Source organism: Sminthopsis crassicaudata, chromosome 1, assembly GCF_048593235.1.
Source record: "Sminthopsis crassicaudata isolate SCR6 chromosome 1, ASM4859323v1, whole genome shotgun sequence".
NCBI lineage: Eukaryota > Metazoa > Chordata > Mammalia > Dasyuromorphia > Dasyuridae > Sminthopsis > Sminthopsis crassicaudata.
In genome coordinates, this window is record NC_133617.1 from 443,612,519 (window position 1) to 443,630,121 (window position 17,603).

The following is a 17,603-nucleotide window of genomic DNA, read 5'->3' on the forward strand; positions in this document are numbered from 1 at the left end:
GCTGTCTTCAAGGTTCATATTGCCACTGCATACACTCTGGGTCAGCCCAATTCCAGTGCCACAGTCTCCAACTTGAAACCTTTTAAGTTGTGTTGAATTGGAAAATTTTCTCATCTCATCTTAGCCTTTTGTTGGCTATGCTACTCCCTAATTGTTTGATACATTATTTTTAAGTTGTTTCAAGGACAATGTTGGATGAACTTCATTGTAATGTTCCCTCTACTATGCGTCTTTGCCTACATTTGTCACTAAATTACTAATAATCCCTTTTCCTTGTCTGCTGGTTAACTTTTTACATAGTTCTGGAACAAGAGAAAACACTAGTTTATGATTGAACTTCTTAATTCAGCATAATGTGAATTTCAACTTTTTGCTGCAATATGATTGAGGAACATAATAGACTGCCTCTGTGTAAGCAGTCATCTTTGCTAAAATTCTTCTTTATCTTTTTATAATGGTTTATAGTGGGATAAATATATTTGGTAATTTTATGTTATTCAATTATTTTCTGAAGATGATGTAAACATTCTAAAATTTAAATATTTTATTGTTAAGAATCTTAAAATAAGAAAATTGCTGATGAATTCAATGAAGTATAGAGAAGAGAGGGAAAAAAGCATTATTACTCCATATGGCAAAAGCTTCAAGGAAAAAAGTGCCATATGCCAATTAGTGTGAATAATTAATCCCATGAAATAGCTGAATTTTTTTATTTCAATATATTTTAATTTTACACTATTTGTTTGAAATTATATCTGTATATAAAACATGATAATTAATAGGGAAAATGGGCAATGAAATAAATTTAATAATTTTTTAAAAAATAAATAAGGAATATTAACAAATAAGAACATGCATTTGATTCCAGTTTGTTACAATAATTATAGAAATCAAAGCTTAAAAAAGTTAAAATTACTGATATCCTACCTGAATGTGATAGCATATCTTAAGTGACATAACTACACTGACAAAATAGCAAACATCTTTTTCATTTAAAAGTTTTTTTATCAGCATTGACCTAATGCTTTCTCTTTCTTTAAATTTTCATATATCTGGAGAGCAATTTGGAACTATGCTCAAAGGATTATCAAACTATGCATACTCTTTGATCAAGCAATGTTTCTACTAGCTTTGTATCCAAAAGAGATCATAAAAAAGTGAAAAGGATCACATGTGCAAAAATGTTTGTAGCAGCCTTTTTTGTAACAAGGACCTGGAACTGAGTGGATGCCCATCAGTTGGAGAATGGCTGACTAGGTTGTGGTATATGAATGTAATGGAATATTATTGTACTATAAGATACAATCAGTAGGATGATTTTAGAAAGGCCTGGAGAAACTTAGATGAACTAATGCTAAGTGAAGTGAGTAGAACCAAAAAAAGAACATTGTATAGAGGAAGAAGAAGATAATACAATGATCAGTTCTGATGGGCATGGCTCTTTTCAGCAGTGAGGTGATTCAGGCCAGTTCCAATGGTCTTGTTATGGAGAAAATCATCTGCATCCAAAGAGAGGACTGTGGGAATTGAGTATAAATCACAATACAGTATTTTCATTTTTTGTTGTTATTTGCTTGCATTTTATTTTCTTTCTCATTTTTTTCATTTTTGATGAGATTTTTCTTGTGTATCATGATAATTGTAGAAATATGTATTGAAGAATTGCTCATGTTTAACATATATTGGAATACTTGTCTAAAGGAGAGGAGAAGGGGAAGGGAGGAAGAAAAAAAGTTGGAACACAAGGTCTTGTTGCAAACTATGCATGTATTTTGCTTTACAAAAAAGCTTTTTAAAAAAGCTTTACAAAAAATAAAAATAAAGATAATGCCTTGGGCTATTCAAATACAACTGATTCATTGTGTGAAAATGTAAGCATGCAAATTCATTGAAATGTGGATAATACTTACTTCACTTAGCATCAGTTCATGTAAATTGATCCAGGCCTTTCTGATCAGAACAATAATATTCCATTACATTTATATACCCATAACTTATTCAACCATTCTTCAACTGATAGGCGTCAGTTTCCAGTTCTGTCAACTACAAAAAGAACTGCTACATATGCTACAAACATTTTTGCATATGTGAATCCTTTTCCTTTTTTATGATCTTTTGGGGATACAGGTCCAGTAGAGACACTACTGGATAAAGGGTATGCACGGTTTGATAGCCCTTTGGGCATAGTTCCATATTGATATCCAGAATTGTCTACCAACAATGTAGCAGTGTCCCAGTTTCCCCACATCCCCTCCAATGTTCATCAGTATCTTTTTCTATCATCTTAGCCAATTTGAGAAATGTATAGAGTGGTACCTACGAATTGTCTTAATTTGCATTTCTCTGATCAATAGTGATTTAGAGCATTTTTCACATGACTAGAAATGATTTTAATTTCCTAATCTGAAAATTGTCTGTTCATATCCTTTGGCCATTTGTCAACTGGAGAATAGCTTGTATTCTTATAAATTTGAGTCAATTCTCTACATATTTTAAAAATGAGTTCTTTATTAGAACCCTTGGATATAAAAACTTTTTCCTGGTTTACTGCTTTCTTTCTAATCTTGTCTGTAGGATTTTGTTTGTCCAAAGTCTTTTTAACTTAATATAATCAAAATTATCCATTTTGCATTCCATAATGTATTCTAATTCTCCTTTGCCATTAAATTCCTTCCTTCTCCACAGATCTGAGAAATAGACTATTCTTTGTTCTTCTAATTTGCTTATAATGTCACTCTTTACATGTAAATCATGTACCCATATTGACCTAATCTTGATTTGGAGTATTTGGTGTGGGTCGATGCCTAGTTTCTGTCATACTATTTTCCAATTTTCCTAGCAATTTTTATCAACTACTGAGTTCTTATCCCAGAGGCTGGGGTCTTTGGGTTTACATTATCTTTAAAAAGTAATCCTTTAAGTATAGTCTTATTATTCTTGAAATATTTGTTAATAGTGGGGCTAAGATACCTTGAAAACCAGTCTTCAAAAATAGCTTTAGTCACTTGTGTTTTCTTATTCAAATGCCAAAGAACTGGAAGCAATCAATCTTTGTAATCTTTCTGAGCATGGGAATTTCAAAACTGATAAATATGTGGTGGTTTTAATTTTACATTCTTTTCTATATTTAGATACTTCAAATTCAAGTTGAGGGTTTTTTCTTTAGAAATACAAGTTCAAGCAGGCATCCTTTTCTGAAATGCGTCTATAAAAATTTGTTGATCAGTATATCCACTTTCTTCAATATTTTTTTAGAACAGCAGGATATCTAACTGCCACATCCTCAACTGCACTACTTACCTGTCTGATAATTTTAATATTATGTAAGTCACTTAATCACTAAAGCAATTGAACCAGCTAATGTTTTCAGGAAAAGTTTCTTTGCTTTCTACTTCATTTCTATTTTCTTTTCCCGCCTAAAATAAATTTTAAATTTTTGTCCAAATGACTCCTGATAAGAAGAAAATGTTCTGATTTCAGTTTTCAATCAAATAGATAAAAAACACTCTTTCTATTTTTGTAACACTTCTACCATTGTTATACCACAAAAAAACTGATAACACTTTGTCTTTTTTCTTGCCTGTGTATTTTGTAACATGTCAGGCTTTCTGATATCTTGTCCTATTTTATAGTTACTATTTTTGTGTTGAGCAGTTTTACCTAATTTTTGTTTCATAATAACTGCATCTAATCTTTTGTGATGACAGTGCTACTATCGCAAGCAGGTACTTAAAAAAGAACACAACTGTTGGTAATATGGTACCAACAGTGCATCCCATATATATATGGTGATAGGCAAGTGCAGATGACAATATAGCAGCATGTCAAAATCCTTGACTAGCTCATGTGTTGCATTAATTGAATTTTGGCTTACATTAAATGTGACCCAGTATCAAATCACTTTGAACTATTAAAACAGACATTAATCACAATCTTGCTTGTCTGACAAGTAGAATGATGTTATAGTGCAGTCTTAGCTCAGGGAAACTTTGTAATTCAAAATTCAAAATTAGAGCAATATGAGAATTCATTTTAACAGTTAACAAAAGTAGTCCAAATATTATATCTCTTTTATAAAAGAAGATACTGATCTTAGAGGAGTTATGAAAAAGGATAAATTCTATATCCTTGTTTCAGCCTCAAATCTTTAAGTTTTCTAAGAGAGTCATATAAGAAATTCCAGGGACAACTAGGCGGTGCAGGTGGATAGAGCACCTGCCCTGAAATCAGGAGGCCCTGAGTTCAAATCTAGATTCAGACACTTAACACTTCTTAGTTATAGATCCTGGGCAAGTCACTTAACCCCAATTGCCTTAGGGAAAAAAAGTTGCAAGATTAAGAAATTCCAATAGGACCAATGTCTCCATTTCTCTAATTTCATCCTTCTTGATGGGGAATAGCACTACTTCCTTTAATGTATATTGCTGGATTTGTCAAGGAAAAAATATGAAGAATGATTATTTGGAAACTGATCTTCCTAAGATTTATATGAACGACTACAAAACAAAGTGAACATAACCAGACATACAATTTATTCAATGACAGATACACTGTAAAGATAAATAACTTGGTAACACTTAGGAACTCTGCTTAACAAAATGAAAAATTATACTTCCAAAGGAATCATAATGAGACATTCAGTATATCTCCAGATAGAGAGCTAATGGACTCATAGTGATGATTGGAGAATTTTTTTTTCCCCCCTGAGGCTGGGGTTAAGTGACTTGCCCAGGGTCACACAGCTAGGAAGTGTTAAGTGTCTGAGACCAGATTTGAACTCGGGTCCTCCTGAATTCATGGCTGGTGCTCTATCCACTGAGCCACCTAGCTGCCCCGGAAAATATTTTCTCTTTCCTTCCTTCCTCTCTTCTTTCTTTTCTTCCCTCCTTCCTTCTTCTTTCCTTCCTCCCTTCCTCCTTTCCTTCTTTCCTCCTTTCTTCCCTCCCATGACTAATGTGAGAATTTGCTTTCTTTGACTATACATATTTGTAACAATTTTAGTTTTCTTTCTTTATCAATGAATAGGAATAGGAAAGGGGGAAGAGGGAAAGAAATGATGTAGAACTGAAAATTTAATTTAATTTAATAAAAAAAAAAAGAAACTAGTTTTCCTAATACTGTCTGGATATTGTCTTGCAGCTGCATTCACCATGATTGGCACTTCCACCCATTTATCTGATCAGTGTTCCCAGTTTGCCATCCCTTCTTTCTGCCACTTTGTATTTCCACTCTGTGATGAGTGGTCAAGGACTCCCAAACGTAGGGAGCTGTGCCGGGATGAATGTGAGGTGCTGGAGAATGATCTGTGCCGGCAGGAATATAACATTGCCCGCTCGAATCCTCTCATCCTCATGCAGCTCCAGCTGCCCAAGTGTGAGGATCTGCCACTACCTGAAAGTGCAGAGGCTGCCAACTGCATGAGGATTGGCATCCCTGTGGAAAGACTTAACCAATGTAAGCTTTGTCATTTTTATTTTTATTGTCACTTTTGTATTATTCCTTACCTACCATGTCATTCTCTAAGAATTACGAATAAGATCTCATTCTTAATTAGAACTAAAAACCACATTTTCAGCCCTGTTTGATTCAACTAGCTGTTTTCCATTTCATTGGCCACTTTTAGAGTTTGAAACTGTTACAGAAAAAGAGAAATCTTAAATTATCCTGAAAATATTTGAAAAAAAGGCCATCTTGTGTTTGTTTTAAAATATTAATGGTACTTTATTAACAGTGAATATTGCAAAGCTGTTTCCCCCCTTTGTAACCTTATGAATTTGATAATGTAAATTATATTCTTTTCATTTCAAAGACAAGGAAACTGAGGCATAAAGGAAGCTAAGTGATTTATCCAATTCCCTATGGCTCATAAATATCAGAACAATAACTTGAACTCAAGGTTTTACCCACTACACTTTCTTTTAAAAAGGTAGAAATTCCATTAATATATGTCCTTTCCCAGTAAAGGATAGAGAGTAAATTTACAACACCCTGCTTCCTTGTATAGAAAAGATTCAGTTAAATGAAAAATATGACTCAGAATAGTATTTTTCAATACTTCTAAGAAAAAAGACTAAATAATTGTATTTTCTGAGATTGAGCCTGGAAGTGGTCTATTTTATGGTATGCAGTGACAAAGATACTACTTCATGCCCTCTTTTGTTCCATATGACAAAAAAAAAAATTGTGTGTGTATGTATGTATGTATTTCCAATGTATATGAAATTTCCTTAATTCCTATGTAGGTGGATATACTGATTCTGAATGAAATTTAGATCCTTATTTAACTTAGAAGAAATAATATTGCTTAGAACTATGAATTTGTCTAATTTAATTTATTATATATGTATGTTAAATGTTTTCTCTTGGACTCTTCTAGATGCTGGATTTAAATGAAAGTTCTCACTGAGCTATATCTGAAATATTCAATTGCTTTGTCTCTCAGAAATTACCCATAAAACTACATTGTCCTACTGAATTCCATTTTATGTTTATTTTATTGGTTTTTATTTCATTTGCAAGGGGCAGACAATTGAAGTAGAGAGGTAATGTCCCCTTAACTTTTTAACTCCTACAGTCTGTTTTTTTTTTTTTTTTCTTCAGTTCACCAGTGCTACAATGGCTCTGGATCAAATTATAGAGGAACTATCAGCACCACTCAATCAGGTCATCAGTGCCAAGCCTGGAATGTCCAATATCCACATAGTCATCACCTGTCAAGCATGGATTTTCCAGAAATAGCAGGAGGGCATGCCTACTGCCGAAATCCTGGAGGACAAATGGAAGGACCATGGTGTTTTACACAGAATAAAAACGTACGCATGGAACTGTGTGACATACCTTCTTGTAGTATGTATTATTATTATTTTTTTAAGTATTGTCCAGATATTTGATGTATGTAAATTTGAATTGATAATGTTCCCTATAAATGGTTAAATCCCAGGTCTCTCACTAAATAATTATTTGGCTTTGAGCAGATTATGTAATCTTAGTTTCTTTATCTAGAAAGTAGAGATAATATTATTAATATTAATTGTAATAATAATTATAATTTGTCAAAATGTTATCTAATTTAGGAATAGATTGTCAATTATTTTCTCTTTATCTTTTGGTCATTTCACTGCTTTTCAGCTTTTATAACAGAGTGGGCAAAGACAGAATGTTATGAAATTTAATTCCATACTCTTCCTAATTTGTTACAGTTCTAGTTCTTGTACTTGTTAAAGAAAAGTTTGTAAGTAGTGACAAAAATGACATTTGTATTTCAGTGATTTATGAATCTTTTACCACATATATAATTGAGGATTATGTTTTAAAATATAAATATACTTCAAAATTAGGAAGAAACTGTTTACCAGTTGCTTCAACATGTCTTCCATGTCGTCAATGTAGGTATTCCCTCAAAAGGTAAATAATTAATGTCTTTATAATGATGCATAAAATAGGAATAAATCATATTTTGAAATAATAATTTTCCTATTTACCCAAGAGAACCTTAATGCTTAATGCAATACTGAGCCATTGCTGAAATGGTAAGAACTTCAGGACAAATTTCACTATTAGAAGAATCATTATAGTGAGTTTCCCCTTGACCAACATTTTTATACAAAGTAAATCTGATCAAAATTAACTTGAAGAGCAATCTTAATATAATTTAGGAAAATATAAAGAGCACTTTACTTGGAATCAGAATCTGCTCTAGCCCTTTTGGTTGTATAACCTTGATTACATCATTTCATTCTTTAAGCCCCAGTGTCCTTATCTCTGAAATGAAAAGATCAAAACAAATGATCTTTAAGGTTCTTTTTGGCTCTAACGTTATCTTTGATTAATAAAATAGTAGAGTGAAAATATGATACTCTACTCAGTACATAGACATATGAGATATATCATCAAAATGGGTAATGGCCTATCCTCTTTGACTTCAAGGTGCCAAACCTGAAGTTAGAGAAGAAATATCCAGCAGCTGAGCATTCTCTTTAAGTTTAAAAATAATAAATATTGGCCTGACAAAGAATTTTGAAATTTTCAACTTTCTCAGAATTTGCTTCCTTCCAGAAATAGTAGACATGAGAATGGGGACAGAGAGTAAATATTTGGTTACATTTTCCCCTTTTATCTAGGAATTAACTTTCAAATCACTTCATTCAGAAGAAACAAATAAAAATGTCTCCAAATACCTTATATTAAGTACTCATAATAGCTGTTTTACATTCTGATTTGAGATTTTTAAAGTATTATTATTCAATTTTACAAATGCAGAAAAAGCAATTTAAACGAGTTAAGTTCTCAACCATGATTATATAATTCAGATATATTAGAGTCTGAATTCAAACATTGGTCTTAATCTCAATTCCAGTTCTCTTTCTAACAATTCTTTTTTGTCTTACCAACAACAATATCACTAAATAATAATTCAGTCTGAACAGTCTTTTTTTGCTGACATATAAAAATTTTCATGTAAAAGTGGGCAAATCACTTTTTTGGCCCTCAAATTTTTCAATAGTTTACTTCTAAAACTTGTTTCAGCTCTAACATTTTCCAGTTTTATTAGTAAAACCTATTTATCATCAGTAGTTTATAGGAAAGTAGTCTGTTAAACATGTAGTTCTCTCAAATATAGATTTCCTCACTGTTTACCAGTCAAGTTTTTGCAACGTGGAAATACTCTATTGTTTCACGTGAGTTCAGAGTTCAGAGGAACAGTTCTGTTTAGGCTACATCTTCCTGCTGTTTCTCATACAGTGATCTGCACATATGGATTTTCTTTTTTGTTAGTGACTGGTTGACTAGAATTTTTCCAGTTTATGAAACAATATCATTTGTGTGAGTGAAAATCCTATAAAGACAAAGTTGTCATTTACTTTTAAAAGTTAAAATAAAATAATTTCTACAGTATTACAGAGAAAAATTAATGTGACAATTATGATTCAGTGATTGTCTTTGCTTCATGAATTCACTATCTTCAATGTATTTACTGAAATTCAATCACCGTTGAATTTTCTCATATTGTAAGGACTTCACAAAAGCTGTTGTTGGAAAAATATGCAGAAACAAATATTTCATAATTGGAACAGAATGCACAGTGATTTCATTTTCATCTCTCTTCAGGGTCTTGTGAGGAAAAATTATGATATCTCATTTATTGTATTAGAAAAATTTCAAATTAAATATACTATACTAAGAAAGAAAAAACATACAGCTATTATTAGTATGATGGATTTTATTTTGTTTCAAAGTGTATGATAAAGTATGTTTTTGAAATATATAAGCACTGAACTTATGCTGTTTTTCAAGTATAGCAAAGTTTATGGGGGCATATTTTTTACATTTAAATATTTCTCTGAGTATTTCTTATTGAACAAGATCATCTGAAAAAGCATTTGTTACTTATTTTCTTAACAGGTCCCCAGGATAACAGCAAAATGGGAATCCTCTATATTTTGGTTCCTAGCATTGCAATACCTTTGATCATTGCATGCCTTTTCTTCTTGGTCTGTATGTGTAGAAATAAACAAAAAGCATCTGGCATTACGCCACAGCGGCGCCAGTTAATGGCATCCCCTAGCCAGGACATGGAAATGCCACTTATTAATCAACACAAACAGGTAACCTTGTATATCATTTCAGGGGCTGACTTTAATACTTGATTCAATCTTTATACTTGTAGTATAAGATTGTGTGTATTGCAATATGCTTAATGTTTAATATTAATACTTAACTAAATTTTCATTTTCCATTCTAATATTTTGTCTCTGCTCATAAAATCTCATTGATATCAAATATTATGTGGGTGTATATGTATGGATATAAACACACAAACACAGTTAATAATGGAAAAAATAGTTTTCACAAGAATTATCTTTCTTAAATAACTAAACACTCTTTTCTGAAGATATAGATCAAGATGAAAGTACCATTGGAATGACTGAAGTTATATAAGATAGATTTTTCTTTATTATTGGCTTTTGAAATGTCTTCAATTTCTAGAAACCTTTTTTGAATTGCAATGATTTAGCTAAATTCCTTAATGAGAAGAATCTGATTTAGAGGAGAAGACTAGGGAAGAATTGAAAAATCATTAATTAATGTATGCAAAATACTATGCAAAGTTGACATACCTAGTTTACATGAAAAGAAGTTCATCAAAGCTTCATATAGTTTACTTTGGCGCCTTTTTATCTGTTGGCCAAATATTCAGAAATTCAAAGAACATTCTACATTATTTGCTATACTGTATTACTAGGTTTTATAGCAAATAGAAATCTTCTATATGGTAATGGAATTTACATTCAGGTAACTGACATCAAATAATTTAATGCCATTGAATCAAAAACAAAAATTAGCAACCAGATTTGAGTTTTTCTTGTTTTATGTAAAGATGCTTCTTTTGTTACAAATTAAGGAAAATCATTGTAATTGTTTCTTTTTCAGGCTAAACTCAAAGAGATCAATCTGTCCACTATAAGGTTCATGGAAGAGCTGGGAGAAGACAGATTTGGGAAAGTCTACAAAGGTCATCTCTTTGGTACAACACCAGGGGAACAGACACAAACTGTAGCCATTAAGACCCTAAAAGACAAAGCAGAAATATCTCTCCGAGAGGAATTTAAACATGAAGCCATGATAAGATCAAGGTTACAACATCCAAATATTGTATGTTTGCTTGGAATCATGACCAAAGAGCAACCTATCAGCATGATATTTAGTTATTGTTCCCACAGTGACCTACATGAATTCTTGGTCATGAGGTCTCCCCATTCAGATGTGGGAAGTACTGATGATGACAAGACAGTTAAATCTACATTAGAACCTGCAGACTTTTTCCATATTATAGTACAAGTAGCTGCAGGGATGGAGTACCTTTCTAGCCACCATGTTATCCATAAGGATTTGGCCACCAGAAACATACTTGTATTTGATAAGCTAAATGTAAAAATATCAGACTTGGGTCTTTTTAGGGAAGTTTATTCTGCTGATTACTACAAATTGATAGGAAATTCTCTTCTCCCTATCCGATGGATGTCTCCTGAGGCAATTATGTATGGAAAATTTTCTATTGATTCTGATATATGGTCCTATGGAGTGGTGTTGTGGGAGATATTCAGCTATGGCCTGCAGCCATATTGTGGTTACTCTAATCAGGATGTCATTGAAATGATAAGGAATCGGCAAATTTTGCCCTGTCCTGATGATTGTCCTGCCTGGGTGTATACATTGATGATAGAGTGTTGGAATGAATTTCCCAACAGAAGACCAAGATTTAAAGACATCCATAATAGGCTAAGAACCTGGGGCAATCTTTCTAATTATAATAGCTCAGCCCAGACATCTGGAGCAAGCAATACCACACAGACAAGTTCTCTTAGCACAAGCCCAGTGAGCAATGTCAGCAATGCCAGATACATTGGACCCAAACAGAAAACTCAGTCTTTCTCTCAACCACAGTTCATTCCAGTGAAAGGGCAGATAAGACCCATGGTCCCAACTCCTCAGCTGTACATACCAGTGAATGGTTATCAGCCAATGCCTGCTTATGGTACTTATTTGCCAAATTTTTACCCAGTCCAAATCCCCATGCAAATGGCTCCTCAACAGATACCTTCCCAGATGATTCCCAAACCAGGATCCCACCACAGTGGCAGTGGATCTACAAGTACAGGCTACGTAACAACAGCCCCCTCCAACACATCTGTAGCTGACAGGGCAGCTCTTCTCTCAGAGGGAAATGATGATGCTCTCAATACAGTGGAAGATGTAGCTCAGAATCCTGTCCAGGAAGAAGAAGGCTCTGTTCCTGAAACAGAGTTGCTAGGTGACAATGATACACAGTTACAAATAGATGAAACAGAAACTCCATCAGAAGCATAGGTAAAGGAGATGACCTCTTAACTTGGTTTCATCTTCTTTGTGGGGCTATTTTTAAAACTGTGATCCTCTAAGGGCTATCTGATCAATTAATTGATCAGACAACTTGGCCATCACTGACACAACAGAAAGCAAATACTGGGTGCAACAGTAATGATATTCTACATTCCGGTGAGATTATTGCAGACTTGATAATATAGAGCTGCTACTTTGCTTTTGTCAATAATCCTCGAGAGAAACTGCTCTAAGATACTGTTGCTGTGCAACATATTGCTGAGTAGCCTTGCACATTATGTCTATCATGATCTGTGATTGATTGTATTTTTAGTCAAATTCCTAAGCTGGACAAGAGAGAAGAGGATTGCTTTGAGAGTCCTAAAGTGAGATAGCAGAATAAATGGCTGTAATGTAATTTATCTTACTTGATGGGAGTTAAAATATTAATAAAAATGAGCCACAAACATTTGTTTCTAAGAAAAAATAAACTCAAAAGACTATTTATCTTTTTTAGATCAAAATGGCTCAAAACTCTAAGAAAACAGGATTTAAAAAGGTAGAGAGAATTGTTTCCAATAAGTAATGTGGCAGAAGTTTCTAAATAAGGTTGGAGCATGAAAAAGAGCTTTCCCTTCCCTTACTGCATTACTCTTTTCTCCCTCTAGTGACTAAAAGACTTATTACTTTACAAATCAGAAAAGATTGGGATATTTACTGTGTGCTATAAACCCACCTTTGCAGCTTTATGTTGGTTGTTAAATATAAAAAAGAGATTTTTGAAAACATCTTCTAAATGCTTTTAAATTGGTACCTTAAAAAATTCACACATGTATTTTAAAAATCAAATAATTTTAATGATTCTGCATGTTTACCTGCCACTTTTCAGGGAAAGTGACCTTTGACTTTGAAATATCCAAAAAAAAATACTATACAGATACAGTTTTGTTCCTTTTTCCTTAAGATGAATCTTGTACAGAGCTTAAAATGTAATTTATATTTTATTACATTTCATATATCTTTTTCACTGATGTATTTTCATCTTTAATAAGGATTTTGTAATTTAAGTGTTCTTGTCCATTTTGGGATGCAATTTCATTGTATTTTATAGTGTTCATTTTTATAAAATATGAAAATAAGGTCCATTCATTTCATGAATAATTCTATAAAAACACATACACACTGTATTGTGGTTAGTGTACATCATAGTCATTATTTGTAAATCCAATATCTATTGGATACAATAAACTGATAGAGAAAGTTTGATTAATTTATCTTTAGGACTCTTTTTTACGGTAGCAATAAACTGTTGGAAAATGGTTGATTTTCTCAAAACTGAAGCTGTCAGATTTAATAATAAATTCACAATATTGCCACATATTTAAATTTTGTAAAGGTATTAGCTATTTAAAACAGCAAATATTTAAGAACTAATCATTTATATAGTTCATATTTTAATTATATGATTTATATGTTAATTCAGAGCTTTATTTATTAAAGCAAATAACTTTAACAAATTTGTTAAAGCAAATAATAAAGGTCCCTTAAAGGATCTTTTCTGGATAGTACATTGAAACTTTGTTTTCAACATGTGACCTCAAAAGGAAAAAAAAAAATATTTCCTTAAAAAACATTCTACTTATGAATGTGGGTTTTTTTTTTTATTCTTACCAAACTTCTTCATAATTACTCTGAATTACTGAGGTTTCACTGGAAGAAATATTTTACATGCAAGCAGAAAATACTGTAACAGTGAATCACAAGAATTTATTTAAAAGAGACAAGAATAACAGAATACTTTTTATCCTGATACTAAAACAAAATACTAAGGGATAACAGAATACTTTTTAAAAAATCATGATCTAATAAAAATGGAAATTAAAGTTATTTTTTTAAACCAGGACTTATCCAAAGATACCAGCTTCTCAGCATAATTCTATCCCTAGAATTCTTTACTACCTTCTACTCGGAATTAAAACTCAGCTTTACTTACTTCTGAACTAAATTTCTAAAGGCCAAGCTAATGAAATTTCATAATTTTATTACTAAATAAAGAGTAGAGATAAAGAATGTAAAGAAAGTAACTATTTAATTACCAAGAAGGAAAATTCCCTGCCACACTGAACTCTCACTCCTTTTTTAGGGGGAAGAGGTGGAAGGAAGTGGAGAAAGAAAGAACGGGTTTTATGTTATATTTCTGATACCACATCAAAATTGTTACTTTATAGAAAATTCATTATAATACACTTTAATATTCTTGATTTGGGGAGGGTGTTTCTATTTGTTTAGGTAGTTTTTTGTTTATATTTCATAGAATCTTAAGACTGTTGGAGCTAGAAAGATAATTTAGAACCAAATATCTCATCTATAATTATAACTATTTTTAATAGTTTGCCCTTTTTAATCTTTTCTTCTATTTTGTCATTTTGACCTTTTAAAATTTTGTCTCTTGTTTTGATAGTTCTTTTTTTATTGAAAAAATGTTTATTGTTCTCCCCTCATCTTGTGTATTTTTATTCCACATATTCAGACTAATTGGAGATTAGTCTTTTTTGAATTTTTGTGTATTTCAAAGACGATTCACTTTATTACTTTCAAACATTTCAATTAAATAGATCTAGGCTAACTGTTAATCAGTGCAGGCTTTGTGATTCTTGACCTGCATTGATAAAGTAGATTAAATTTTCTCTTTTGCTTAACATTCTCATTAACTTAATAGAACTTTTTTTCCCATAATAAAATAACTTTAGCTCAATCCTGTCCAAACTCAATAGAATAATTTTTAAGCAAACTAATATAAAAATGTGGAACTCACATAAATGAATCCCTCCTCCCCCCAAAAGAAACTCTACCACCAGATCAATTTATCAGTGAATTCGTCTAACATTAAAAAAAAATCAATCCCCCTATTACATAACTGCAAAATGAGGAAATGAAAGGAACCTTCAACATTCTGAGATAAAAAATATGGTTTTAATAGTTGTATTAAGAAGAAAATCTTAAACCACCAGTACTTTTAATATAAATACACATTTAAAAGATTACACACTATGATGAGCATGGATTTATACTAGAAATACAGGATTGGTTCAGTACTCAGAATTCTATAAACATGATTGACAACAATAACAACAATCAAAATGATATGATTTTATCAATAGATTAAAGAAAAATTTTTGAGAAAATGGAGCATATTTCTATTTTTAAAAAGATACTTATATACATAATGGGAATAATCTATCAAATTAAGTATAAAGTAAATCTGTCCATCAACACCACTATTATTGGTAATAGTATTAGAAATACTCATTGTAAGAATTGAGGCAATAAAAAGAAATTGGGGGAAATAAAGATAGAGAAGAAAAAATTATTTTTTATTGTTTATTATGATTCTTTGTGGATGATATATTAGAATGTTTTCTTATAATCAAAGAAGTCTGGAGTCAGATTTCATCAGTTATTGGTAAGTACTTTTTATTTCTTTTTGACAATAGTAACCTTGGAACTGGAGTTGAGAGTTGAGAATACCATTTTTACAAAAAATGTTTTTTCTTTGTCTATATTTATTCCTCCAATTTCTGGGCTATTGAATTCAATTGTTTTGATTCCCATGTTATAGACAAATATCTGATGATAAGTAGATAGAATTTTCCAGTGCTTTTCTGCAGACCTTTAGGAGCACCTTCAAGTTGCTTCTACTCTGGTGTTGTTGGATTATTTCCTTATTCCTTCTTACTTCCCCCACATTTTAGCTCCCACATTATATTATTGCATTTAAATATTCTGTTTTGATCTACCATTTGGATTCATACTTTTAAATTCAGAAAAAGGCTTTTCAGAAATCTAGTCTAAATAATTAGGAATCATTAGAGATTTCAGTGCTTGTTTTTTGCAAACTTTCGCCATCATATATGTTAGTGAATATTATGTAAAAATTGAGTCTGCATTAAGTGGTCTTTTTAATCTTACTAGTTAAGAAATTTCCTTATTCTAATCTTGACTAAAAGATCAATTTCTCAATGGACCTGTGATTAAAATATCCAAGTAAATTAATTAGTAGGGCAAGAAATTGTTATTTGACAAGCACTTCTGAGAAAACTAGAAAGCAATGTGGCAGAAATTCAGTTAAAACTAGCACCTTGCAGTATATGTACAAAATGCATATATCATCTGAATATTTAAGGTTGCTACACAATACAACCCCCAAATTAGAAAAGAATTCTTTGGTAACTGGTGACAGATAATAGGGAGGAAAGAGTCAGTCAAAAATTTAGTGAACAAACTAAGTGAATGATCAGGAATTTGACATAAAGTGCTACTTTACATATGAATGTACCACAAAGACATAGTCCGTATCATTGATCTGTCTCTCAAATTAAATTACAAATCTTTCCAAATTTGTATACTTTTTTTGGATTCATATTATTTTATTCTGTCAATTTGAAAGCATTATAATCTTCCTCTTTCTCCTTATTATTAAAAATATGCTTAATAATTGAATTCATTCATTCATTGGAGTTATTGGTTTCCAGGGGTAGAAAAAAAATCTTTTTTAAGTTTCCTAAATATGATAAAAAAATTCATTACAAATATGTATATATCTTAGTTACTATGCAATACATCAAGCAAAGTTAATAAAGTCACAACAATAAAATAGCATCTGCCTTTAGAAGCTTATATTTCACTGGAGGGGATTTGAATTATATTTACTATCCAGAAGGAAGAAAAGAGAATTGGATCTTATTAAACAAATTGAAACATTTTAAAGTGAATTTATTTAGTGCTATCTTTTGTCCCTAGAAAAGATTCACCACCACCACAAACACACAGTTTAAGAATTGATGACAAAATCATCTTCCTCAGACGGATTTACATAAACATCTTATTTATAATTTGTGCCTCAATTGAGTGCATCAGTTCTCAAGCACCAATGCTCTGAAAGCATTTAATTTCTTGTTAGGTATAAAGAATTAGCTACAATACTTCATACCTTTCTTCCACAAAACAGCTTCTTAAATATTTGAAGAAAATTATCCTGTTATCTCTTAAATTTTCTCCTCTCAAAGCTAAACACATCAAGTATTTTCAAATGATTCTTCAATAGCTGGTTGCTGTTCTTTGAAAACTGTCCAGATTAAGTCTCTTTGGTCCCATGCAGTTCTAAGATTCTGTTATTCTCAAGAATATGTAATATAGTGTTACTATATGATCTTTTCTTAAATATATTCCCCAGAATTTAACATAATAATCCCAAATGTGTTCTAGTATAGTGAAACTATTACCTCCCCATTCCACACAGTGCCTCTCTACCTAAATAATAATGTTTTTGGTTGCCATACGCTACTTTATGAACTTTATGAACTACAAGAATTCTTTTAGACAATCTAATATCTACTCCCTTCCCCAATATTATATTTCTGACATTGAATTTTTGATGACAAGCATGACTTTAATATACTTTTATTTAAGGGCAGCTAAGTGACATAGTGGATGCTCTCACTAGCCCTAAAGTCAGAAAATACCTAAGCTCAAATTTGGTCACTTAACACTTCCTAGTTGTGTGATCCTGGGCAAATTACTTAATCCCAATTGCCTCAGCATATATATATATATACACATATACATATATATATATATGTGTATATATACACATATATATATACATATATACGTGTATATATACACACATATATATACATATATGTATATATTTAATAAAAAAACTTTCATTTATTTATTTTTGA

The 17,603-nt window shown here is 31.5% G+C and overlaps 1 protein-coding gene across 8 annotated transcripts in view; it reads left to right on the top strand.

Moving 5' to 3' along the window:
• ROR2 (receptor tyrosine kinase like orphan receptor 2) overlaps positions 1-13,126 on the top strand; it is a 241,264-nt gene extending 228,138 nt beyond the window's left edge. For all 8 annotated transcript variants that reach the window (XM_074280663.1, XM_074280667.1, XM_074280665.1 and 5 more), the window contains 4 exons: positions 5,140-5,454; positions 6,601-6,846; positions 9,403-9,605; positions 10,432-13,126. In XM_074280663.1, coding sequence (XP_074136764.1) covers positions 5,140-5,454; positions 6,601-6,846; positions 9,403-9,605; positions 10,432-11,868 — 2,201 coding nt within the window. In that variant the 3' untranslated portion in view covers positions 11,869-13,126. The remainder of the gene's footprint in view (positions 1-5,139; positions 5,455-6,600; positions 6,847-9,402; positions 9,606-10,431) is intronic.
• Positions 13,127-17,603: the final 4,477 nt, after the last annotated feature.